Below are 26,631 nucleotides of genomic sequence, written 5' to 3' on the forward strand. Positions count from 1 at the left end.
AATTTATTGTCTCACAGTTATGGAAGCTAGAAGTCTGATATCAAGGTGTTGGTAGGGCCATGTTCCCTCTGAAACCTGTAGGGGAATCCTTCCTTGTCTATTCCTAACTTCTGGGGGCTTGCCAGAAATCTTTGGTGTTCCTTGGCTTATGGTTGCATAACTCAATCTCTGTCTTTATTTCTTTCTCTGTTCCCCTGGGTTCTTCACCTAGACTTCACTTAGACTTCTTATAAGGACATGTCCTTGTGAGAAGGACACCTCCTTTAATGTTGGATTAAAGGCCCACCCTACTCCCGCATGACCTTACTGAAAGTAATTACATCTACAATAACCTTACTGTCACATAAGGTACTAGGGGTCAGGACTTCTACATATCTTTCAAGGGGAGTAGAGGTATACAACCTATAATACTTGGCTAGGGTAAAAATATTGTTTCTTTTCATATTTTATTCACCTCCCCATTCCCACCACAGAGCTGGATGAACAGACAGTGGTTCCCTAACAATTGACAGAAACTCCAGGGCACCACTCTGATTTCACATACCTAGGAGCCACCTGTCTCAGTATAGACAGTCAAATGCCACCTGCAGCTCCATGATGGCAACACAGCTTCTTAGCCACCCTCCCACAGGGAGCATCCTGTCCCTAAGCTGTTTCAGCAATCACTTTTATTTTGTCTAGGATCCAAAAGCCTGTAAAAGCTATAGTGACATCCTCATACACATTATGCTGCTAGGTTCAAAATGCTGCCTGTCTTACTTCTCAGGCTCCCTCTAAATTAAATCAGGCTATAACTTCTGTCCTTGTGGATCTCCTATCAAGGTACCTGCTGTCCCTCATGATATCTGGCTTTTATGAGCACCACTCCAGGCTACTGGATATGACTGTATTTGAGTCCTGGCTGTGGGCAAAATTCACGGTCAGAAAGCTCCTAAGCCTCATGCAAATCAGGATAGTGGCTATTTAATTAATTGTTGTGTTTAGTTGCCCCCAAACATCTCACTCAATAAATACTTAACTGAGCATCAACTATACACCAGATACTGTTTCAGATGCTGGGGACACAGTGGTACATTAAACTCTCTCCTTGTAGTAGTGCATCCCAGTGGAGAGAGACAGAATGCTGAACAAACAAGACAATTTCAGGGGTTGTAACTGCTATAGAGGAAATAAACAGGATGATGTGATAGAAGTGGAGAGGGGATATTTGAGCTGCAATTTAAAGGATGAACACAAGTCAGCCACAGGATGTGTCTAGGGAAGAACATTCCAAAGCAAAGAGAACAGCAAAGACAATGTTAAATTTAAAGGTGGTTCAGAAACTTATGTGGGACATCTCTGCTCTGCTCCTTTCAACTTTCTGCCATTTGTTGCATACCTTCTGCCTCTGTATTGTCTTTTTTAAAATTTTTATTTTATACTGAAGCTTAGTTGATTAACAATGCTGTGTTAGTTTCAGCAAAATGATTCAGCTATACATATATATGTATATATTCTTTTTTAAATTCTTTTCCCATTTAGCTTATTACAGAATATTGAGTGGAGTTCCTTGTGATATACAGTAGGTCCTTGTTAGTTATATATTTTAAATACAGTAGTGTGTATATGTCAATCCCAAATTCCCAATTTATATCTCCCACATCCTTCCCCCTCAACTATGAAAAGATACTCAACATCACTGATTATTAGAAAAATGCAAACCAAAACTACAAAGTGACATAGCCTCACACCTGTCAGAATGGCCATCAAAAAAAAATCTACAAACAATAAATGCTGGAAAGAGTGTGGACAAAAGGAAACCCTCCTATACTGTTGGCAGGAATGTAAACTGGTACAGCTACTATGGAGAACAGGATGGAGTTCCTTTAAAAACTGAAAACAGAGCTACCATGTGATACTGTCATCCCAGTCCTGGGCATATATCTGGAGAAAAAAATAGTTTGAAAGGATGCATGCATCCCAATGTTCACTGCAGCTCTATTTACAACAGCCAAGACATAGAAGCAACCTAAATATCCATCAACAGATGAATGGATAAAGAAGATGTGGTACATATAAGCAAAGGAGTATTTAGTTCAGTTCAGTCGCTCAGTCGTGTCCAACTCTCAGCAACCCCATGAACCGCAGCACACCAGGCCTCCCTGTCCATCACCAACTCCCAGAGTCCACCCAAACCCATGTCCATTGAGTCGGTGATGCCATCCAACCATCTCATCCTCTGTCGTCCCCTTCTCCTCCTGCCCTCAATCTCTCCTAGCATCACGGTCTTTTCAAATGAGTCAGCTCTTCGAATCAGGTGGCCGAAGTACTGGAGTTTCAGCTTCAACATCAGTCCTTCCAATGAACACCCAGGACTGATCTCCTTTAGGATGGACTGGTTGGATCTCCTTGCAGTCCAAGGGACTCTCAAGAGTCTTCTCCAATACCACAGTTCAAAAGCATCAATTCTTCCACCCTCAGCTTTCTTTATAATCCAACTCTCACATCCATACATGACCACTGGAAAAACCATAGCTTTGACTAGATGGACCTTTGTGGACAAAGTAATGTCTCTGCTTTTTAATATGCTAAGTTGGTCATAACTTTCCTTCCAAGGAGTAAGCGTCTTTTAATCTCATGGCTGCAATCGCCATCTGCAGTGATTTTGGAGCCCAGAAAAATAGTCAGCCACTGTTTCCACTGTTTCCCCATCTACTTGCCATGAAGTGATGGGACTGGATGCTATGATCTTAGTTTTCTGAATGTTGAGCTTTAAGCCAACTTTTTCACTCTCTTCTTTCACTTTCATCAAGAGGCTCTTTAGTTCCTCTTCACTTTCTGCCATAAGGGTGGTGTCATCTGCATATCTGAGGTTATTGATATTTCTCCCAGAAATCTTGATTCCAGCTTGTGCTTCCTCCAACCCAGCATTTCTCATGATGTACTCTGCATATAAGTTAAATAAGCAGGGTGACAATATACAGCCTTGACGTACTCCTGTCCCTATTTGGAATCAGTCTGTTGTTCCATGTCCAGTTCTAATTGTTGCTTCCTGACCTGCATACAGGTTTCTCAAGACGCAGGTCAGGTGGTCTGGTATTCCCATTTCTTTCAGAATTTTCCACAGTTTGTTGTGATCCACACAGTCAAAGGCTTTGGCATAGTCAATAAAGCAGAAATAGATGTTTTTCTGGAACTCTCTTGCTTTTTCGATGACCCAATGATGTTGGCAATTTGATCTCTGGTTACTCTGCCTTTCTAAAACCAGCTTGAATATCTGGAAGTTCAAGGTTCACGTATTGCTGAAGCCTGGCTTGGAGAATTTTGAGCATTACTTTACTAGCATGTGAGATGAGTGCAATTGTGCAGTTGTTTGAGCATTCTTTGGCATTGCCTTTCTTTGGGACTGGAATGAAAAATGACCTTTTCCAGTCCTGTGGCCACTGCTGAGTTTTCAAATTTGCTGACATATTGAGGGCAGCACTTTCACAGCATCATCTTTCAGGATTTGAAATAGCTCAACTGAAATTCCATCTTCTCCACTAGCTGTTTTTCTAGTGATGCGTCCTAAGGCCCACTTGACTTCACATTCCAGGATGTCTGGCACTAGGTGAGTGTGAGTGATCTGGGTCGTGAAGATCTTTTTTGTACAGTTCTGTGTATTCTTGCCACCTCTTTTTAATATCTTCTGCTTCTGTTAGGTCCATACCATTTCTGTCCTTCATTGAGCCCATCTTTGCATGAAATATTCCCTTGGTATCTCTAATTTTCTTGAAAAGATCTCTAGTCTTTCCCATTCTGTTGTTTTCCTCTATTTCTTTGCATTGATTGCTGAGGAGGGCTTTCTTATCTCTCCTTGCTATTCTTGGGAACTCTGCATTCAATTGGGTATATCTTTCCTTTTCTCCTTTGCTTTTCACTTCCCTTCTTTTCGTAGCTATTTGTAAGGCCTCCTCAGACAGCCATTTTGGTTTTTTGCATTTCTTTTACTCAACCATTAAAAAGAATGAAATAATGCCATTTGTGGCAACATGGGTGGACTTGGAAATTATCATACTAAGTGAAGTAAGTCAGACAGAGAAAGACAAATATATGATATAGCTTATATACAGAGTCTTAAAAAATGATACAAATGAATTTACAAAACAGAAACAGACTCACAGACTTAGAAAACGAACTTATGTATTATCTGTTTAGCTTGACAATGCCCACATGGGTCTGGCCCGGGTTCCTCCCTGCACTTGAATGCTTGGACTTTGTGCTGACAAACCTCCCACTGTCCCACCCATGCCCTGGGCTTGGATCAATGGAGCACATTTATTTCACCCCTTACAGAAGTGATCGGCTTCAAGAGTCATCAGAGATGGACACTGGCCATGGTGAAATTTAAAGTGAAAACATGGAGCAGCTAATTTCCCCAACTATATACCTGTCAAGTGTCCAGGACCCTAACTACACACCACAGCTAACTGTGGTGAGGGTGGTGTTCCCCGGGACTCAGCCATAGCCTTGCCCTCTGACCTCCCCAGAAGCTCTGTAAACACTCAGGAAGCAGAAGCCAGTTTATGACCCAGAACCTGGTGAGCTCATCATCTCCTGGGAGGCTCCATCTAACAACGGCAAATTTTCCCTCTTCTAACACAGATTTTTTTTTTTCCTAGCTTCTAAATTTTTGTATTAGGAATTTTTTTTTTTTTTTTAGGAATTAAATTTTTATGTTAATTAACTATTAACAACTATTTATGTGTAAGTAACTTGATTTTTTAAAACAATGTTTAACTGAGAGAGAAAAAGCAACAGAAGTTCTATGCTGATTCAGAACCAATGTCACTGTATTTTCTGGTCCAGTAGAATCTCCTCTGGGCTTCTGCCCCTGTACACGCACAGGCAGCTTTCAGCCTCTTTTACATTCCTGGGCTTATTTTCCACTCCTGACCTCTGGCACTGCTAGACTTAGAGTCACCCTCAGTGTATGTGAGCATCTCTCCAGCTGCCAGCCCATCTCTGGCTCTTATTCAACTCAGGGCCCTGGGTCTCAGCTGCTCTTCTTTCCTGGGCATCAGACGTTCATGGCATCAGGCCCTACCTGGTTGTGAGAATATGCTCAGGTGCATGTCACTCCCCCTCCGAACTTGTTTACACAAATGCAGGGTATGAATGGTGAAGGCAATACTATACATATCAAGCAGGATGTTTCTGTCGTGCATGACAAAAAGCCAACTCACAGAAGTTGATACAAAAAGGGAGATGCTGGGTGTTTTGGGCTCATGTAGTTGGAGAACACAATTTCTGAACCTCCAGGGACTCGCACAGTATCACCAGGATATCTTTTATGTCACCCTTCTCCTTCCTTTCACCCTTACCTCTACCCTCTTTCTCTACTGATCAGCTTGCTTTATCTCTGCTCAGCAGTCCCTTTGGAAAAGAGGGGTTCTCTACAACAATGGCATTGACCAAGCTTAGATCCCATGACCCATTCCTGGACTAATCATTGAAGACAGGGAAATAGGATCCCGGGACCAGCAAGGCCTGGGTCATGTGCCCTCCACTATCTCCCAGATCGCATGGAGTCAAGCAGAGTACTGTGAAAGGCTATCATGTAAGGAACCGCACAAAGTAGAAAGTGGTAGATACTACTGTTTGGTTCACTAAATATTCATTCCATAATCTTCCAACCATCTGCTACTCTCTGCAACAAAGGCTGTAAAGCTAAAAATACTACTTTTTCAGACAGACTTGCAGTTACAGCACAGGCTTATATCCAAGTTCTGGCCAGCAGATGTTCCCAAGAAAAGCAGACATGATTATTAACATGAGGTGGTGGCTGGTGCAGTCATCAGATTTTCTCGTAAGTACAGAAGAATGACAGATGCCTTTAGTCCTTCACAGCCAGGTATGTCGCGGGGTTCTAGATTCTAACCTCTACATCACTGGTGGTACACCACAACAGCTTCCTTTCTGCTAGAACTAGTGGTATGCTGTGCATATTTCCTGACAAGGTCTCAGCCCTGTAGCATTCAGGTTTGGTTCCCTGAATCCCATACATTTTATAAGCAACTTAATATCCTGAAGGAAATTTCTTTCCTCATTATCAGCATGCTAGTTTGATGTAGAAGAAAAACACACACCTTGCGCTGTTGCATTATGCCAAAATGTGCATATTATATCACCTGGTCAGGAGTAAACAAACATATGTCTGTTCTCTGAGTCCCACCACGCCCCCCAAACTAAAGACAATAAAAAGATACAGGATCACACTGTCCAGCTCTGGTCCCCGAAACAATTGAAATTGTGACTCTTTCCTGTAAATTACTGACTGAATAAAGACAACTTAATTGTTTTGCAACTTTATTGACTTTTACAGTCACCTCTTTTACTTTCACCCTCAACTCTACCCTCATTCTCTATGGATCAGCTTCCTTTATCTTTGCTCAGCAGTCCCTTTGGAAAAGAGGGGTTCTCTACCCCAACGGCATTGACCAACCGTAGACCCATGACCCATTCCTGGACTAATCACTGAAGACAGGGAAATAGGATCCCAGGAAGACATGACACACATATGACATATCTGAAGATATGACACAATCTCTGAGGTTACAACACTCATGTGAGATAACTGCCTTTCTCCCCACAGTGAGCAGAGTAACTGTAAACATGGTAATCCCGTGTTTGTTGTTTAGTCGCTAAGTCGTGTCTGACTCTCCTGCAATCCCATGGACTGTACCTTACCAGGCTCCTCTCTCCATGGGATTTCCCAGGCAAGAATATTGGAGTGGGTTGCCATTTCCTTCTCCATGGTACCTCCCCGACTCAGGGATCGAACCTGCATCTCCTGCATTGGCGGGTAGATTCTTCACCACTGAGCCACCAGGGAAGCCCAATCTTGTGGTTGCTTTTTAAAAAATAACTATTTGTTGTGTATTTCATTTGGGAAGCCAGTCCTTCAAAAACCTGAACTCCCTTGCAATCCACCTTTGTAAATAAAATGTTTTTCTTTCTAGAATGCTTTTATAGCTGTGTCTTCTTTTGACAATAAGCTCTGTTATTTGCAGTTAAAAGCCCTCATAAATACTGGAAGGGAAGTTCACCAGTGGATGCTCATGTGTTGTTAAGGGAGAGCAGTACTGTTAGAGGGATGGGATGAGCTGAGAAAATGAAAACAGAAAATTGTCCCTACAATGTTTCATAATTCATATTATGATTTGAATAATGTGGTATTGTTGTAAACTACAAAATCCAATGTACAGGTAAGGCTAAGGCAGTATTCTTGATTGGCAGCTACCATATGGCAGGTGAGTCAAGGGCACCTACATTGTATGGGTAGCATCCATCTCCCATTAACTAAACTCTGCTTGTCTTTTGAAGACCCTTTGGGAAGTTCCTAAACTGCCCATGTATATTGTCTTCCTAGATAATGTGACCATCCTATGGCAATTAACATTGCACATGGAGTCAACTATCCATGTAATAGGTATCGACTAAGCATCAACTGACAAAACATGATTACAGGCCAGCATCAAGCAGCAACACCAGGACACAGACAGGGAGGAAGATTATTCTGGACACCTGATTCAATGTAGCCATCAGCACTGAAGAGAAGGGGAAGAGGGGGTAGTGGGTTAGGAAGAGGCACAAGGGGAGATTCCTGTTATCTGTAACATTTTAATGTACAGAAAACAAGTATGACAAAATGTTACCATTTGTTTTTTTCTGAATAGTGGGCTTGTAATTTGTTAATATTTTTCTGTATTTTTAAAGCTTCTCAAAAGACAAAAAAAATGAGGCAGCCAGAAACAGAAAGTGTATATACGTTTCATGCTTTGCCTCTATCACTGTAATTTTGCTCCTCAGGAGCAACTTTCATCAGAAAAAATAGTAATTAAAAAAAAACAAACTGAATTCTAAAATTGATGTTAAACCATTGTTAGAAATTTATTTTAAATGGGAAGGTGCCTAGACATCAGTGGTTACGATTAAACTAGAAGTTTTTCAGAGTATCTCAGATTTGGTGAAGCAAGTATGCAGGGCAGGCCAAAAAAGAAGTTTCCCAACATTCTTCAGAATCAAGTGTGGTCACCAATCGAAATATTGCTTGAGCCCATTTGAATGCATTTCCCTGGAAATTGCTTGTAAATGCAAAAGCAAAAGAAAACAACAAAATTCCTGAGTGTTTTTGTTCCTAGAGGCCTCCTGAAAGAAATCCTTTGTGTGTGTGTGTGTGTGTGTGACTGTGAGTGTGTGTACATACTGTGGGGAAGGAGATGTTAATTGACAGGGTTCAGGGCTACACTTTTGGCTTACTGAATTTTGGCCGTGCCTTACAGTGTGTTAAAGCAAGCTTTATTTACACTTATTTTCCTTTTGTCAGTAATGCTTTATAATACCCTAGCTTCATGGTAGAATTTTAGGAGAATTAAACTAACACAAATCAAGATCGCATAATTAAGTCCTGTAATATATTAATTGACCTAAGTCTAGGAAAAGGAGTTGGCTAGGAGATAGTCAGTTATACAATAGGTATAGCACTGGTGGTGGTGGTTTAGTCACTAAGCCACGTCCAACTTTTGTGACCCCATGGACTGTAACCCGCCAGGCTCCTCTGTCCAAGGGGTTCTCCAGGCAAGAATACTGGAGTGGGTTGCCATTTCCTTCTCCAGAGGATCTTCCTGACCCAGGGACTGAACCCCAGTCTCCTGCACTGCAGTTTCTTTACTGACTGAGCAACCAGGGAAGCTATACTAGGTATAGCACTATACTATAACTAGTATCGCACAGAAGAGCTTGGTGACTATAGTCCATGGGGTCACAGAAGAGCCAGACATGACTTAGCAACTAAACACACAACATATGTACTCTTAATGTTCTTTAGATTAGATTCCTCAACCTTCTTAAGCTCTCTTTCTTCATCCACTTTATTTTCCCTATTCTGAGCTAATGCCATCACCCCATTTTAAGGTAGCATATCTCCTAAAATCAAATCTAGCAATCATTCCAGCTTCTATTTTAATATGTTTTGCTTATTCTCCAACTAAGACACTTGCTCCTTGGAAGAAAAGCTCTATGACAAATGTAGACAGCATATTAAAAAGTCGAGACATTACTTTGCCAACAAAGGTCTCTATGGTTTTTTCAGCAGTCATGTATGGATGTAAGAGTTAGACCATAAAGAACGCTGACCGCTGAAGAATTGATGCTTTCGAACTATGGTGTTGGAGAAGACTTTTGAGAGTCCCTTTGACTGTAAGATCAAACCAGTCAATCCTAAAAGAAATTAATCCTGAACATTCATTGGAGGGACTGATGCTGAGGCTGAAGCTCCAATATTTTGGCCACCTGATCTGAAGAGTTGACTCATTGGAAAAGACTGTGATGCTGGGAAAGATTGGAGGCAGGAAGAAAAGGGGACAACAGAGGATGAGATAGTTGGATGGCATCACTGACTCAATGGATACAAGTTTGAGCAAGCTCTGGAGATGGTGAAGGACAGGGAAGCCTGGCGTGCTGCAGTCCATGGGTTCACAAAGAGTCAGACATGACTTGAGTGACTGAACAATACAACAATTCTCCAACTTCCAATTCTGGCTCCATGGCAGAACTTAGAACACTGCTACAAACACCTAAAGTGTTGGATAAAACAAAAGAGATCTTTAAATTCATTGCAAACCTCATAAGAAATAAAAGGGAAATCCCCCATTGCCTAAAACAGAGACCAAAGAGCTTGCCTTTAGGGGCAATTTTCAGATCAGGAAATGGGCTCTAACAGTTAACTTTGGGTTTCTACAGCTACACACAAACTGAATGAGGCTGGACACTCCTTGAAGCAGATAGTTGGAATGAAATCCCTGCATGAAGCCAGAATCCTCCAAGAGTGGCCACCTCAGTGAAAGAGAGGGTAAAAACCTGCATCCTCTAACTCAAAGAGATGACAAAGAAATGAACCTTTTCCTGCAGTTGAGGTCTTGGGCTAGTGATGGCCCTATGACACCTGGCAGAAACAAATGTGAAACTGAAGGTCACTTGTACAGCCCAGACCTCACAGAATCCTTCAGAAAAAGGAGATGGACTCACAATTAAAAACTTACAAGCATTCAAGGAAACGATCCACCACAAGAAACAATCAGCAGACACAATAAACATCCCAAGATAACAATCTGACACAATACCTCTGAAATTATACAAGAGGGAAATAAAACCATGAAAAAGAGAGCAAGACACTAGTACAAACTGATACCCTCCCGCTCCTCTACATGCCAGGTGTGCGCTTATACCCTCAACTTTTCTAAATGCCCTACATGCAACCACAGTCTTGCCTACATGATGATGTCACTAGAAGTTCCAAAAAGATCCACTCCATCCATTTCTTCTCAACTCCTGTCAATATATGAAATGCTCAATGTAGTCACCCTTTTTGCTTAAGATAGTGAATTTTTTAAAAAGTACTCTTAAGGTCAATGTATTAATGTAATAATATCTGCAAACATCGACGTCTGAAATGGTTTATTTATTTAGCACACCACCATGAGGGAATGGAATTCAGTTCCCTTTAAGTTTGAAAGAAGGAAGACAAGTAAGCAATTCAGAACAAGGTCACTGGGCATCCAAAAGGACAAGAAGAAAACAAGAGGTGTCTGAAAGAGATGGAGTGAATATGAGAACATAAAAACTCTGAAAATGGGTGTTGATTTTTCAAAGACAGTTTTCTTACTTTTCAGTTTTGCCTAGGGTAAATACTTACTTCTTAGATTTCACCTAGAGTTACTCATGTCTTTCAGCCTAGTCAAAAACTCCTCTCAGATTTTATTGCTAACAAAGATTTCCCACCCAGCCAATCTGGAAGTTCCTTGACAATAAAACAGTTTTCACAACAGCTTCCAGTCACAACCAATCTAAATGACTTATTCAGAATAATTACATGTAGAGAAACCCTTGAGCAAACTCGATGGAAGAGATAATTTCAGAGACTTGGACACCCCAGAGAAAAGCAAAGCCCTATCTGTTTGTTCTCATTTTGAGACAAATTTCCTCCCTTTCTACAAAATTCCGATAAAGTAAAAGGATATTTCTTGCAGAACCATGAATATTTGGAGTTGAGACTCGGGGATCAAAAATAATAATAATTAAAGGTGAAAATTTCAGACAATAAATTAGTCAGTTGCTTTGTCTACCAGCATTAAAACGTTCTGTCCTCTGCTGTGCTAAGTCACTTAAGCCGTGTCCGACTCTGCAACCCTATGAACTGTGGCCTGCCAGTCTCCTCTGTCCATGGGATTTTCCAGGCAAGAATACTGGTGTGGGTTGTCATGCCCTTCTCCAGGGGATCTTCCAAACCCAGGGATCAAACCCACGTCTCTTATGTCTCCTGCATTGGCAGGTGGGTTCTTTTACAATCAGCACCACCTAGGAAGCCCTACTATACTTTAACTCTCAACATATGCAGGCATACCCCCAAAATACTGTAGGTTCAGTTCTAGACCAATGCAAACAAGGGAACACTGCAATAAAGCGAGTCACATGAATTTTTTAGTTTTCTAGTGGATATGAAAGTTATGTTTATACTATACTGTAAGTCTATTAAATGTGCAATAGCATGTCTAAAAACACAATGTATATACCTCAATTAAAAAATACTTTATTGCTATATTTCAAATTTTTTAATCTATATAATTTACTCCAAACTCTTTTTAAAAATGTCTACAAACTTCATAGGTCACACTACTTTAATACTACTAATTATATATACTGCTATTTATAAAATAAAGTGTCTACAAGAGAAAGTCTATTTAATAGATATTCAGATACACCAAAAAAAAAAAAAACTGTATTGCTAAAAAAATGCTAATGATTATCTGAACCTTCAACAAGCCATAATATTTTTGCTGATGAGGGATCTTGCCTCCAAGCTGATGGCTGCTGACTGATCAGGGTGGTTGCTGCTTAAGGCTGAGGTGGCTTTGGCAATTTCTAAAAATAAGACAATGAAGTTTGCCTCATTGATTGACTTCTCCTTTCACAAATGACTTCTCTGTAGCATGCAATATGGTTTGATAGGATTTTACCCACTGTAGAACTTCTTTTGAAGTTGTAGTCAATCCTTTCAAACCCTGTCACTGCTTTATCAACTACATTTATGTCATATTCTAAATCCTTTACTATCATTTCAGCAGTCTCCACAGCATCTTTACCAGGAGATTTCATCTCAAGAAAACTACTTTCCCTGCTCATTCATAAGATTTAAGTTCTCATCTGTTCAAGTTTTATCATAAGATTGCAGCAATTTAGTCACGTCTTCAGGCTCCATTTCTAATTCTTAGCTCTCTAGCTGTTTCTACCACATCTGCAATTACTTCTGCCACTGAAGTCTTGAACTCTTCAAAGTCATCCATGAGGCTTGGAATCAACTCCTTCTAAACCTCTGTTGTTGCTGATATTTTGACCTCTTCTCATGAATCACAAGTGTTCTTAATGGCGTCTAGAATGGTGTATCCTTTCCAGAAGGTTTTCAATTTACTTCACCCAGATCTATCAAAGGAATCATTATCCTGGCAGCTATAACCTTAAAAAATATATTTCTTAAAGAATAGGACCTGAAAGTCTATAAAGTACATCTTGATATACAGGCTGCAGAATGGGTATTGCGTTAGCAAGCATGAAAACAACGTGAATCTCATTGCACATCTTCATCAGAGGTCTTGAGTGACTAGGTGCCCAAGAGCTCATTGTCAATGAGCAGTAATATTTTAAAAGGAATCTTTTCCTCTGAGCAGTAGGTCTCAACAGTAAGCTTAAAATATTCAGTAAACCATGTAAGTAGATGTGCAGTGATTCAGGCTTTGGGTTCCATTTACAGAGCACAGGCAGAGTAGATCTGGAATAATTCTTAAGGGCTCTAGGATTTTCAGAATGATGAGTATCAGCTTCAACTTCAAGTCACCAGCTGCATTAAACCCTAATAAGAGTCAGCCTGTTTGAAGCTTGAAGCCCAGCACTGACTTATTTCTAGTTATGAAAGTCCTAGATGGCATCTTCTTCCAATACAAAGTTATTTTGTCTACAAACGTAGCCACTTTTACTGATTATCTTAGCTAGATCTTCTGGATAACTCACTGCAGTTTCTATATCAGCACTTGTTGGTGCACCTTGCACTTTTATGTTACGGAGATGGCTTCTTTCCTTAAACCTCATGAATCAACCTCTGCTAACTTCAAACTTTTCCTCTGAAGCTACCTTACCTCCCTCAGCCTTTACAAAATTGAATAAAGTTAGGGCTTTGCTCTGGATTAGGCTTTGGCTTAAGAGAATGTTGTGGCTGGTTTGATCTTCTACCCAAATCACTGAACTTTCTCCATATCAGCAATAAGGCTGTTTCACTTTCTTACTATTTATGTATTCACTGGAGTAGCATTTTTAATTTCCTTCAAAAATTTTTTTTTGCATTTACAACTTGGCTAACTGTTTAGCACAAGAAGCCTTACTTTCACCCTATTTTAGCTTTCAGCATGCCTTCCTCACTAACCTTAATCATTGTAGCTTTTGATGTAAAGTGAGATACATGCAATTCTTCCTTTCACTTGAACACTTAGAGGCCAGTGCAGGATTATTAACTGGCCTAATTTCAATACTGTTGTGTCTCAGAGAATACAGAGATGAAAGGGGAAGGAAATAGATAGGAATGGCTGTGCAGTACAGTGGATAGCTAGGGCTCAGAGTATTTATAGAGGAAATGAGAAGCAACTACTATGGATGTGTGATTTCTTTGGGGAGGGGGTATTAAAAAGTTTCCTGAAACTCAATAGTGGTGATGGCTGCATAATTCCATGAATATACTAAAAACCATTGAACTGTATACTAAAATTGGGTGAAATGTGTAATACATGAATTTTAATTTTAATAAAGTTTTTTTTTATGTTTTTCACAGTAGAATTTCCATAAGAATTGGTAAATTCAAGGTCTAGAAAGGAAAAACAAAGGATTATCAAAAGCATTTCATTCAGATGGAAGTCAGACTGCTTTCCTGCATATTACAGATAACATTATAAGAGAATGGGGTGGTGAAATGCATATAGCATACAGAAATCAAAGGAAACATGAGGAAACTTGAGTCAGTATATTAGGAGTTCATCTACCCAGGCTGATAACTATTGACCTCACCACTTCAAACTCCTTAGGTCAATTCAGGACACCTTATTCTTGAAGTAGTCTACTAGGTTTCTAGACATACCAAAAACAGAAAAAAGCAGGTATAAGGCGGCTGATGATATCACATTATTACTGGCTATAATTACGGTAAAGATATTTATCATGATATATATATATTTATACCATGAAAAGAACATTTTATGCAAAGATGGGCAGAATAAAGGACAGAAATGGTATGGACCTAACAGAAGCAGAAGACATTAAGAAGAGGTGGCAAGAATATGCAGAACTATACAGAAAAGATCTTACTGACTCAGATAACCACAATGGTGTGGTCACTCACCTAGAGTCAGGCATCTTGGAGTGGGAAGTCAAGTGGGCTTTAGGAAGCCTCACTACAAACAAAGCTAGTGGAAGTGATGGAATTCCAGTTGAGCTATTTCAAATCCTAAAAGATGATGCTGTGAAAGTGCTGCACTCAATGCGCTAGCAAATCTGGAAAACTCAGCAGTGGTCACAGGACTGGAAAAGGTCAGTTTTCATTCCAATCCCAAAGAAAGGCAATGGCAAAGAATGTTCAAACTACCGGGCAATTGAGCTCATTTCACGTACTAGCAAAGTAATGATTAAAATTTTCCAAGCAAGGCTTCAATAGTACGTGAACCAAGAACTTCCAGATGTTCAAGATGGATTCAGAAAAAGCAGAAGGACCAGAGATCAAATTGCCAACATCCACTGGATCATCAAAAAAGCAAGAGAGGTCCAGAAAAATATCTACTTCTGCTTTATTGACTATGCCAAAGACTTTGACAGCATGGACCACAACAAACTCTGGAAAATTCTTAAAGAGATAGGAATTCCAGACCACTTTACCTGCCTCCTGAGAAATCTGTATGCAGGTCAAGAAGCAACAATTAGAACCAGACATGGAATAACGGACTGGTTCCAAATCACGAAAGGCGTACATCAAGGATGTATATTGTCACCCTGCCTATTTAACTTACATGCTGAGTACATCATGAGAAATGCCGGGCTGGATGAAGCTCAGACTGGAATCAAGACTGCTGGGAGAAATATCAATAACCTCAGATATGCAGGTGATACCACCTTAATAGCAGAAAATGAAGAGTAACTAAAGAGCCTCTTGATGAAAGTGAAAGAAGAGAGTGAAAAAGTTGGCTTACCATTCAAATAACTATTCAAATAACATTCAAATAACTATCAACATTCAAATAACTATAACCATGGCACCCAGTCCCATTACTCCATGACAAATAGATGGGGAAACAACGAAAACAGTGATAAACTTTATTTTTTTGGGCTTCAAAACCACTTCAAACAGTGACTGCAACCATGAAATTAAAATATGTTTGCTCCTTGGAAAAAAAGTTATGACCAACCTAGACAGCATATTAAAAAGCAGAGACATTACTTTGCCAACAAAGGTCCATCTAGTCAAAGCTATGGCTTTTCCAGCAGTCGTGTATGGATGTGAGAGTTGGACCATAAAGGAGGCTAAGCGCTGAAGGATTGATGCTTTTGAACTGTGGGGGTTGGAGAAGACAAGATCTTGAGAGCCCCTTGGACTTCAAGGAAATCAAACCAGTCAATCCTAAAGGAAATCAGTCCTGAATATTCATTGGAAGGACTGATGCTGAAGCTGAAGCTCCAATACTTTGGCCACCTGATGCAAAAAACTGACTCATCAGAAAAGACCCTGATGCTGGCAAAGATTGAAGGCAGGAAGAGAAGGGGATGACAAAAAACAAGATGATTGGATGGCACCACCGACTCAATGGAAATGAGTTTAAGCAAGCTCTGGAGATGGTGAAGGACAGGGAAGCCTGGCATGCTGCAGTTCATGGAGTTGCCAAGAGTTGGACATGACTGAGCAACTGAACAACAACAATATATTTATTATATTATAGTATAATATAATCATATTTACTATCATATATATCATGTGTATGTGTGTGTGCATGCTAAGTTGTGTCTGACTCTTGGTGGCCTCATGGACTGTGGATCGCCAGGCTCCTCCGTCCAGCGAATTTTCCAGGGAAGAATACTGGAGTAGGTTGCCATTTCCTACTCCAAGAGATCTTCCTGACTTAGGGATTGAACCCACATCTCTTGCATCTCCTGCATTGGCAAGCAAATTCTTTACCACTGAGTCACCAGGGAAGCCATATATATATATATATATATATATATATATATGTGTATGTATGCATACAGACTGTTGATATTACATTGTTATTGGCTATAATTACAGCCAACATACTATATTGTATATAATTACAAAAAATCATTCTTGTAAGTATGCCTTATGAACACAAACTAGCAGTAACATTGTTTCTCTCAAAAATTTAACTAACAAGCTCCAAGAACTATCCAGCTATTAACTGGTTAATTTCAACTAGTTTCAAAAGCACAAATATATTTCTCTGTCAAACAAGTGCCATGAATACTGCTGATACTCAATATAATTTTGTTGAGTGATTAGACAATCATGAACAAAAATAGTGTTCCTCCATATCTGTCAAATCAATTCAACATATAATTTCCCTCCCTCTTTCCTTTGAAATTATTACTTCAATGACCATCTCAAGAAATCACGCAACAGACAACTTGAACCTTTATTTGAGGTCATCAACTTCATGTAGGTATAGTCTGTTTACTGTAGACTATTGCTAAGGAAAACGGAGATAGGTTAAAATTAAGAACTGTACATATGGTGGTTTGGCAAGAGGACGGCAGGCTGATTTCTCTATTTTAAAATAAATTTCAGGGTAGGATACACACTTGTTGGCTATTGTCTACAGTGCTAATTTTCTTTAAATAAGAGAAATTTCACTTATAAAAATCGAAATGCCTCCAATGATGATAATAACAGGTAAGAGACAATCTGTCCAGAAGCAGCTGAGAGGTAATACACTAGGTCACAGCCACTGACCTTTTTCAAGTCAAAGCACCAGAATGGGTCCCACTCTCCAGGTCCTTGGATTGTGAATCCAAAGAGAATAAGGGAAAAGAAAAAGTTCAACTCTGAGGAGTTAGATCCAACACATTTACTGGAAACGATGGTTTCAATTCTTTTTTAGTCTTTGATTTCACATTGCTCACTACTAATGCTATATATTTATCAAAGGGCAATCTGAACTATTTGACTCTCTTTCAACATCTACCTGTATATCCCAAGATGTTGCACAAAAAAGGTGAGAGACACTAACTCACACAAACCTTCAAAAGGCATTATTTGAAGAATAATATATGCAATTCTCGAGTTCATTTTCAACACAGCAAATAATGTTCCCTTGTGTTGAAATATTATAGCTATTCCTTGATGTTATTTTTTCTCATACAAGGCACTAAAACAGTTTTCAAAAGAAGCTATAAGATGTCAACAGTACAAAGAAATTTTCATATATAGCAGGTTTCTGGAAATCCCAACGAAAATCAATGTTGACAATATGGGAAGTATATTTGAATTTACTTAAAGGGAAAAATTCATTCTCCCATGTTTAGAGACAGGGGAAACAAGCAGATTAAATCAGTGTCATATGCTACTCCAGATACTATTCACTCTTCTGTTTACTTTTTATCCTAGATTCTTCTGGGATAATTTTTCTCTCTTTTGGGGCTTCACGAAACCAGGCTTCCCAAGTTTACTTGCCATGCAACTGACTACACATGGCTCTGGAACTTAAGCTCTGAGAGCCTCAACTGGCATTTACCAGGATTTAATGACATAGACATGTTTGTATGGGTCAAATCCTCAGAGAACAATGAACCAATAATACCTGTAACAAGTGCACAGGGCAATGCTATGTAGCTAAGCTTTTATGAAAACCAGAACTGCCTTTCATGTTTGCACAAGTTCTCTGACTTTTAATTTCTAGAAATTTAACCATATTTATACTTCTTAGAAAAAATGAAAAGGAGCAAATGGAATTCTTTCTTAGAATGGCTTAAGTCATGTGTAAGGGGGAATCCTGACTAGGTCAAGTCAAGTATAACCAAAGATCAGGAGCAAAATCAGTCTTCTCTTTTAAGATATCCATAAAAGCAGTTTTTGCGTGGCAATTAAAGTGCTGTGTGGAAAAAGTTCAATTAAGGGCATATTTACCTAGGAATTCCTAAATCCAATGCAAGTTACCAGAACTGAAAGTACATGGGAAGCAAAGCATTAGTTAACTGTGTATTGTTTGTTCTGTCCTTTATGTACATGCTCTGTTTTCTATTTCAATAGTACTAAAGTTTTTAGATTCAACCTATGAGAAAATTTCTCTAGGTACCATCTTTCTTCAGGGTTAAAGTTACCAATGAAAAAAACAAAACATTCTCTCCTTCTCTCTCTCATATATATGTATATGCAGATATATGCAGAATAAATGCAGAAATAAAAATGCAGCCACCTCTACTGCCTCCCCAATAATAATCTACTCTTTAAGTAAATGTGGCAATACTAGAATTTAACTCTCAAAAATCTCTAGTGCATTGTGCCTGATACCCAGGTGGTGTTCAGTGTTTACTGTTTGTTAAGTGAATATTGAAAATATTTGGGACACAAGCTTTTGCTTTGTTATTGTGCATATATATTCCACTCATAAAAACACATAACATACACACATAAATCTACATATAGCCCATTAGTGTCAGCTCCTGAAAATGTCCTCATGACAAAAAGTGAAAGATAAATATGCCAGAATGGGACAGGATGATGACAATTAGAGAAGTTACATAAGGAAATTAAAAACAATTCTTTCATAGTCTTTTTTTATTTACTACAGTGTGTTATTCTTTCTTTTTCTTTTAAATTAGGGTATAGTTGATGTTTCATGGTCTTTTTGATGTCAATTATCTTGGTTTCCATGGAAATTCACAAGTGTCTACAAAAAAGTAATCTATTCCTACTTTGAAACTTTAAGACTGCTCTTGGCCATAATATCACACATAATTATAAACAATCTTTTCACAACCTTGTAAGTGTCATTATCAGAGAATTTATATTTGAAAGGAAGCCACATATTTACAAGTAATATGCAACATGCAACAAATCTCAACAAAAATGAATATTCATTGTATCATTTATCATTTAAAGAGTAGCTACCAGAAGTTCAGGTAATTCTCACATTAGTGCACTAACATTTTTACTAACCACTCATTTCATTTCGTTGGTCTTTTCGTCCCCCAACAAGTATTCCTAAATTTGTTGTGTGTAGTGTTTTGTGTTTTTTCTCCTACCTTTATCCTGTACTTTAAAAACAAAAAAAAAAACCTGGGGAGAAAAGTGTATTGGGATTTATTTCGTTTCGGGGTTTAAAAATATCTTAAGGCAACACAGAGCTTAACTCCACAAGGTTGTTTACTCGGAGGTCGGTGTTCCGAAGAAGCAAGCCATTTTTTAAAAAGCACGGAAAATAAGGTTCTTGGGAAAAAAACCAGAAATGTATACAAAGAATAGATAGGAGCGCAAAACACATCAGTCATCGGCAACAAAACTGAAGCTTTGTGGCTCTGTATTTGTAAACAAAAGGTCGGGGCCAGCGCCCCGCCATGGTACCCAGGATGTTAAGTATGATGGGCACAACCCCGTGCCCATCCCAAAGCGGTCCGCAAAGAGCCGCCTCTCCAGAAGGCTCCAGGTTGACCTCCACTCGGGACCAAACCCTACCGGAACTCTTCTGTTTCCAGCTTGGGCGCTGCGGTCGACCATCCCTGCTTAACTTCCCTTCAGTCACCCTGGCATTCTTAAACCTCCTTCAACTATCTGCACTTTTTCCAGGCATCCCGAAACCCAAGGAGGCGCCAGCGACCCCCGATCCCGGCTCTCCGAGCCTGAGCTCTCGGGGAAGCCCACCTGGGAGGTACCCCGGCGGCCGGCTTACCGAGCAGCGAGCCTATGAAGATGACGACCTGCACGGTGGTGGTGAACTGGCGGTACAGCTGCGCCTCGCCAAACTCCCCGAGCGCGCTGCGGTTGGCGCCCGCCGCCTCGGCGCTGGACACGTTGCGCGGCTCGCTGGCATTTCGGGAAATCCAGCTACCGTTATGCCCCATGGCGAGGCTGGGGCTCCCGCTCAATCGTCGCCCGCCCGTACGCTCGCCTCGGACCCCGGCGCCACCTTCTCCAGCCCCGGGCGGGGAGGAACGCGCGGGTGCCTGGTGGAGTCCTGGAGAACCCCGGGCAGCCGCGGATCCCCTCAGGTCTCCACATCGCCAGCCCCGGCTCCTAGGAGGCGGGGAGCTGAGAGGGCGAGGCTTCGCCCCATGCCCGCTCCCTCCCGGGTCCCCGTCAGCAGCCACATGAAGGCGGCACGGTCAGAGCCCGCCGAGCGTTGTCCGTCCCTCCTGGGTGGTCAGCTCGGCCAAGCCCACTTAGCAGAGAGGGAAACACAGGAGGTTTCTGATAGTCAAGGAGGGCGCTCTTTGCTCCCGCCGCCCTCTTCAACCTCAGCTCCTACCACCGAAGGCCAGGACAGCCCTCTCGAGTCTCCTCAGACTGACAGACTCAGGCCCTCTCCTCAGAGGGAAGAAAACATTTGGCTGAAGCCCTTTTTCAGTCCTGCTGGCTTCGAGGCTAGATGGCCATGGGAAACCCGGAAAATGGCCAAGTCAAATGCTTGGCGTCCCGAGGGGACCCTGGAGCCCCTCACAGCGCTCATGGTCGGGGTGGAAAGCTCTGAACCTCCCCAACAGCCTCGCCCTCAACGCCCGGCCCGGCTGTCCCTCAGAATGCCCGCGAGGTCTCCTGCCCAGCCCCTCGCTGAGCGCTCGGACCTCCCGCCTCGGCGCGGGCTGCAAGGATCTTGTTCTGCAGCCCCTTTGCTTCTGCGCGGCCCAGTGCCCCGTTTCCTGGACCCGCTCCGGCTCTCAGCTGCAGCGAGAGAGCCTTCAGACTTTGCGGGGACACGAGAAGACATCCCTAGGAGGAGTGAAGAGCCACCGTCTGCGATGGCACCGGACTCCTGCCGTGCGCCTGGGGCAATGAGGAGCGCGCGGCCCGCGAGCGCTGTCACGTGACGCGCGCGGCCCCGCCCTACGCTCAGCCTGGGAGAGGGGAAGGATGGCGCCATCTTGCCCCCCCCCTTCCCATCAACGATCCTGACAGCACTGAGGCGCCGGGTCTGGCTCCGGTGGACAAGCCTGGTGCTCCTCCAGGGCTTCTCATCTTTTAATGCTGTCGTTAACTACTCCTTATCTCTTCAGCTGGGGCTGCCTGAGGCTGATAATTCCACGTAGTCGCTGCCACCTGGGCACGGAGCCCAGTCTCGTCCGTCAGGCCTTGGGTGTAGCTGAAGTTATTTAAGAAAGATGGGATTTAGAAATCCAGTGCACTAGTTTCCTGGGCCTTTTTCATTTAGTCCCATTTCGTGGTGCAGTGGTAAAGAATCCGTTTGCCAATGCAAGAGGCATAAGAGACTAGAGTTCCATCTCTGGGTGGGGAAGATCCTGCGTAGTTGTAAATGGCAACCTCCTCCGTTATTCTTGCCTGGAAAATTCCATGGGCAGAGGAGCCTGGAGGTCTACAGTCTATGGGTCACACACGCATAGGGACACACACACACACTCACTCACACTCACACATATGATACAGTCCATAGGGACACACACACACACCCCAACCCCGACAGGGTGGATTCTGGGATTGAGGAGTGAGCAACTTTCTGCCCGCTGATGGAAACAATTGGGAAGCTGGGATGACCAAGTAAACGAGAAAAAAATGGCACAAAGAAGCCTAATGGTAAAAGAAACAGGTATGGCATCCAAACAGAGGATCGGGAGGAAAGAGAAAAGGAGAAATGAGATGAAAAGACAACTAAAAATTTGCCTATTTTGACCTTTTTTTTTTTTTTAAATAAGTGAAGGACACAGTAGAGGGCTTTGACATAGTGATGGGTAGGACTAGGTCCCAGGACAATAAGTTACGAATTGATTAAAATTACAGTTATTTCTTGGTTGTCTCAAGGCTCATCATGCCACCATAGGGCTACTTCTCTTTCCCTGGTAACCCTAATTACTTTTTTTTCTTATTTAAATCGGAGGATGATTACAATATTGTGATGGATTTTGCCATACATCAACATGAATCAGCCTCAGGCATACATGTGTCCCCTTCCTCTTGAACCTCCCTCCCACCTCCCTCTGCACCTAATTACTTCTCTTGAAAGGGCTCTCCAAAGACCTACCTTCTTCAGTCTTCCCAGTGTTAGCATATGGGTGCTGATAAGTATTTCCATACCTATAGAAAGATATAGGATCCATTTATGTTCAAAAAAATTCCTGGATTCCAGCTTTCTTGGCTATGTATCAAAGAGCAGGAAGGGACTTGGATAGGGGAAAGAAGAGATGGAATAGGACTGGAGATAACTGCAAAGACCCAGGGGAAGGTTGGGGGGAAGTGAGGAGCTTATGAGTTTTATTGCCCCCTTCCTTCTTCCCTTTCATCATTGACTGTCTATTCCTCCTCCCTCGTGTTCCCAACACTACACTGTTACATGTCCCTGCATGGCCTCTCACTAAAGGTGGAGAGAAGAAAAAAGCTGGCAGTGTTTTGCATCAGTAAACCCAAGCAGCAGTGTGCTAAGAAAAGAGGGATCCTTATGGCTGCTGGCTACTCATCTGGACTAAGTAGTTCTATTTCCAAATGGCTATTTCTATACCTATACAACAGACATAGACAACTGCAGGTTATTATGCAAACATTACTAGTGTTCAGTGGTATCTCATTCTCCTTTTCGGCATTTGTAGTTGTTGTTTAGTCACTAAGTCATGTCCAACTCTTTTGTGACCCCGTGGACTGCAGCCCACCAGGTTTCTCTGTCCATGGAATTTCCCAGGCAAGAATACTGGAGCAGGTTGCCATTTCCTTCTCCAGGGGCTCTTCCTGACTCAGGGATAGAACCCAGGTCTCCTGCATTGCAGGCAGATTCTAGACTGTCCAAGCCTTATCGTCACACAGAAAACTATTTTTCTCATCTGCCCCTGGAAATGGGCAAGGTCATGTGACTACAATAACTAATGATATGTAAGCAGAAGTGACAAATCATTTCCTGCCTATGGTAGTGAAAAGCTGGTTGTGATTCTCAAGTCTCTCTGCTGCCTTCCATTGTGATTGTGGAAGGGGATTTGTGTTGAACTGGAAGAGCTGAAATACTGAAGCAGCCTGTGCTTCTGAGTCACCATATTGGGAGGGCGGGTGTTGCAGATGCCCTCAAGATCCACCCAGACATAACATAAAATTTTATATAAGCAAGAAATAAATACTTATTATACTAAACAACCAAGATTTTTGGAGCTGCTCATTATCAGGGCATAAACCAGGCTATCCTGGCAGATAGAATCCTGAAAACTGGGGCCTGCATATTTAAGGGAGCATAGCTTTATTTCTGGAGAATAGAAGGCGAGTCAGGGCTTTAAAAAAAAAATCTGTGTATATTGGTGGCAATAAGGATATCCTAGGTGCTTGTAAGATGAAAGTGGTAGCTCATAATAAAGCCCCTGGGCATCTCTGAATTAAATTATTGGATTTTTCATGTCCAAAAACCTACTGGTCTCTGATACATTTGTCATTTAAATAGCTTCTTTGGGGAGTATTTAAGCTTAGCATACTCAGATTGTCTCTTTACACAGGCAAACCTACCAACTCCCTCAAGGTAAAGAGTATATGGGGGAGGGGGCAAGGAGGAGAGACATAATGGTGTCAGTTGGACCTGGGTTTTAATGCCTATTGTCCCATTTCTACCTGTGACACTGGGCAGTTACATGACCTCTCTAAGTTCAGCTTCCTCCTCTATCAAATAGGGATAAAAAAATGCCTATTTTGCAAGGCTGTTTAGAGGACAATAAAATACTAAATTAATGAAAATCTCTTAACAGTACCTTGCACATCATAGGAAATCAATAAAGTATAACTATGTAAGATTGACTCCTGTTTGTTGATGTTTAAAGATGACAAATATCAAAAGAAAAAAAGCATTATCTGTCAACATTTTAAACAATTCTCTCTTTGCAGATATGAATAAAATACTGCTGAACAATTCTTGTATTTTAAAATAATGTAAGAACCACTTACTTTGTTACTAACGAAGGACACAATTGGCTTTCAGAGAAATTTTGTTTGAAGATTTAGAAGTCCAGAATTTAGCTTTTACACTATTGGGTCAAATACATTTACTTTATGGCTTTTAGTCTGGGGTAAGTTAAATTATCATCAAAGCAATTATTTGTTTAAAAGATCCTAAGACAATCCTTTTCGTATTCCAAATTATCAATATGTGGACTAGGAAACGGTTTTCTACTGATATGCATCTATAATTCCTAATGCAATTTCTCAATCTGTAATAGTCATTGTACCTATAGATTGCTATTAAATTCATCCAGAATACCTAGAAAGTGAAGGACTGAATACCTCTTCCCCCAGAAAGCCTCCGTAATTTCACACACACATATACACTTAGTGATTATAAAGCAACCTAATTTTTTAATAGCAAGTATGCCAAAAATAAAATATCCATAAATATTATCTATCACCTTTAAAAAAGTCACCTTGGGAAACTGTTTAACTGTTGAAGAACAGTATGATTTCTCAATACTTTGGGGGACTCTCTTTTATAATTAACTTCAGAAGCTGGACTATTCTTTCACGTATCATAAAAAGAAACATTTTTTCACTGATGGTGACAAATATGCTCTTTAAGAATAAATTTGAAATTTTTTGAAAGAGCCAAAAATTATCAAAGATCGATTCTGGTAAATTAAAAGGTCAAGACAGTATCTTCTTTGCTAAAAAAGGAGATATGATTATAAAATAGTATGACTGGGAAGTAGTGGCACAGTTTTGGATTAAAAATATATAGTTAATTTATTCCATAATTTAAAGGACAAGATTCATTTGGGTATATAAATATGTAGCTGCATACAAATACCCACAAAGTGATGCCAAAAAAGGGCAGTTTTTATTTCACACTTTCTTGAGCAGCAGGAGCCACATTGCCTCTCCTACTCCTGCCAGGCCAGAGACAGCTATGAGAACAGGTAAATACTTTTACTTCCTGTAAGGAGAACCTAAAGAGAACAGGGCAGAAAAAGTATTCAAAGAGGTGATTTGAATATGAAGATTTCCCATATTTGGCAAAAATCATAAGCCTACAGATTCAAGAAGCTAAGTGAGCTCTAAGCAGGATAAACTCAAAGAAATCTATACCAAGACACATTATAATCAAACTTCTGGACACAAAAACAAAGAAAAAAATCTTTAAAAGTACCCATAGTGAAATGCCACTTTATCTATAGGGAAAAACAATGTGAATGATAGTAGAGTGGCTGACTTTATTTTTCTGGGCTCCAAAATCACTGCAGATGGTGATTGCAGCCATGAAATTAAAAGACGCTTACTCCTTGGAAGGAAGGTTATAACCAACTTAGACAGCATATTAAAAAGCAGAGACATTACTTTGTCAACAAAGGTCCGTCTAGTCAAGGCTATGGTTTTTCCAGTGGTCATGTATGCATGTGAGAGTTGGACTACAAAGAAAGCTGAGCTCCGAAGAATTGATGCTTTTAAACTGTGGTATTGGAGAAGACTCTTGGGAGTCCCTTGGACCGCAAGGAAATCCAACCAGTCCATCCTAAAGGAGATAAGTCCTGGGTGTTCATTGGAAGGACTGATGTTGAAGCTGAAACTCCAATACTTTGGCCACCTGATGCAAAGAGCTGAATCATAGGAAAAGACCCTGATGCTGGGAAAGATTGAGGGCAGGAGGAGAAGGGGACGACAGAGGATGAGATGGCTGGATGGCATCACCGACTCAATGGACGTGGGTGGACTCTGGGCGTTGGTGATGGACAGGGAGGCCTGGCGTGCTGTGGTTCATGGGGTCACAAAGAGTCGGACACAACTGAGCAACTGAACTGAACTGAATTCAAACTACATAGGCCAGAAAGAAGTGGCATAACATTTTACAGTGCTGAAAGAAAAGAACCACTGACCCCAAATTCTATATATATCCAGTGAAAATATCTTTTAGGAATGAATGAGATTATAATTTTAAAATTTGGGACAATGACCAATAATCTGGGAGTTTTCCCTTGGAAAACTGAGGGTAAACAGCAAGTCCAGGAGATGTATTGATACTTTGGAGAAACAAGGAGGGCACAGGTAAATAGAGACTCTTCCTTGGAGAACTGATCTAAGGATTTAAGGAAGGGCTAGAGAATAAGGAAATCTTGGGGTGTCCTGAAAATTGTATGTGAAGGCCACTCTTAGCAGGCTGAATGCTCCAAGAGTTTAGAGGTTATTTGCTGGAAGCCAGGCAAAGGGGCAGTCTTTACTTTTGAATGATCCAAAGCCTGCTGATATTTCACGCAAGGCAACCAAATACAATGTGTGGACCTTGTTTGGAATCTAATACAAAGCACTGTAAAACAAAACAAAACAGAACAAATCTCTTCAACAGACTATTAGGGTATAACTGACATACAATAGTTTTAGTTGTTCAGTTGTGTCTGACTCTT

General features: G+C 41.0%; 1 protein-coding gene across 2 annotated transcripts in view; it reads right to left on the reverse strand.

Moving 5' to 3' along the window:
• The window catches only part of GPR176 (G protein-coupled receptor 176), a 114,037-nt gene extending 92,965 nt beyond the window's left edge, over positions 1-21,072 (reverse strand). The window contains exon 1 of one of the 2 annotated variants that reach the window (XM_043471441.1): positions 20,223-21,072. In XM_043471441.1, coding sequence (XP_043327376.1) covers positions 20,223-20,332 — 110 coding nt within the window. In that variant the 5' untranslated portion in view covers positions 20,333-21,072. Of the gene's footprint in view, positions 1-20,003 lie in introns of both variants that reach the window. The other variant, XM_043471440.1, reaches the window with a different exon arrangement.
• Between the last annotated feature and the right edge of the window lie 5,559 nt (positions 21,073-26,631).

This window comes from Cervus canadensis, chromosome 6, assembly GCF_019320065.1.
Source record: "Cervus canadensis isolate Bull #8, Minnesota chromosome 6, ASM1932006v1, whole genome shotgun sequence".
NCBI classification, from domain to species: Eukaryota; Metazoa; Chordata; class Mammalia; order Artiodactyla; family Cervidae; genus Cervus; species Cervus canadensis.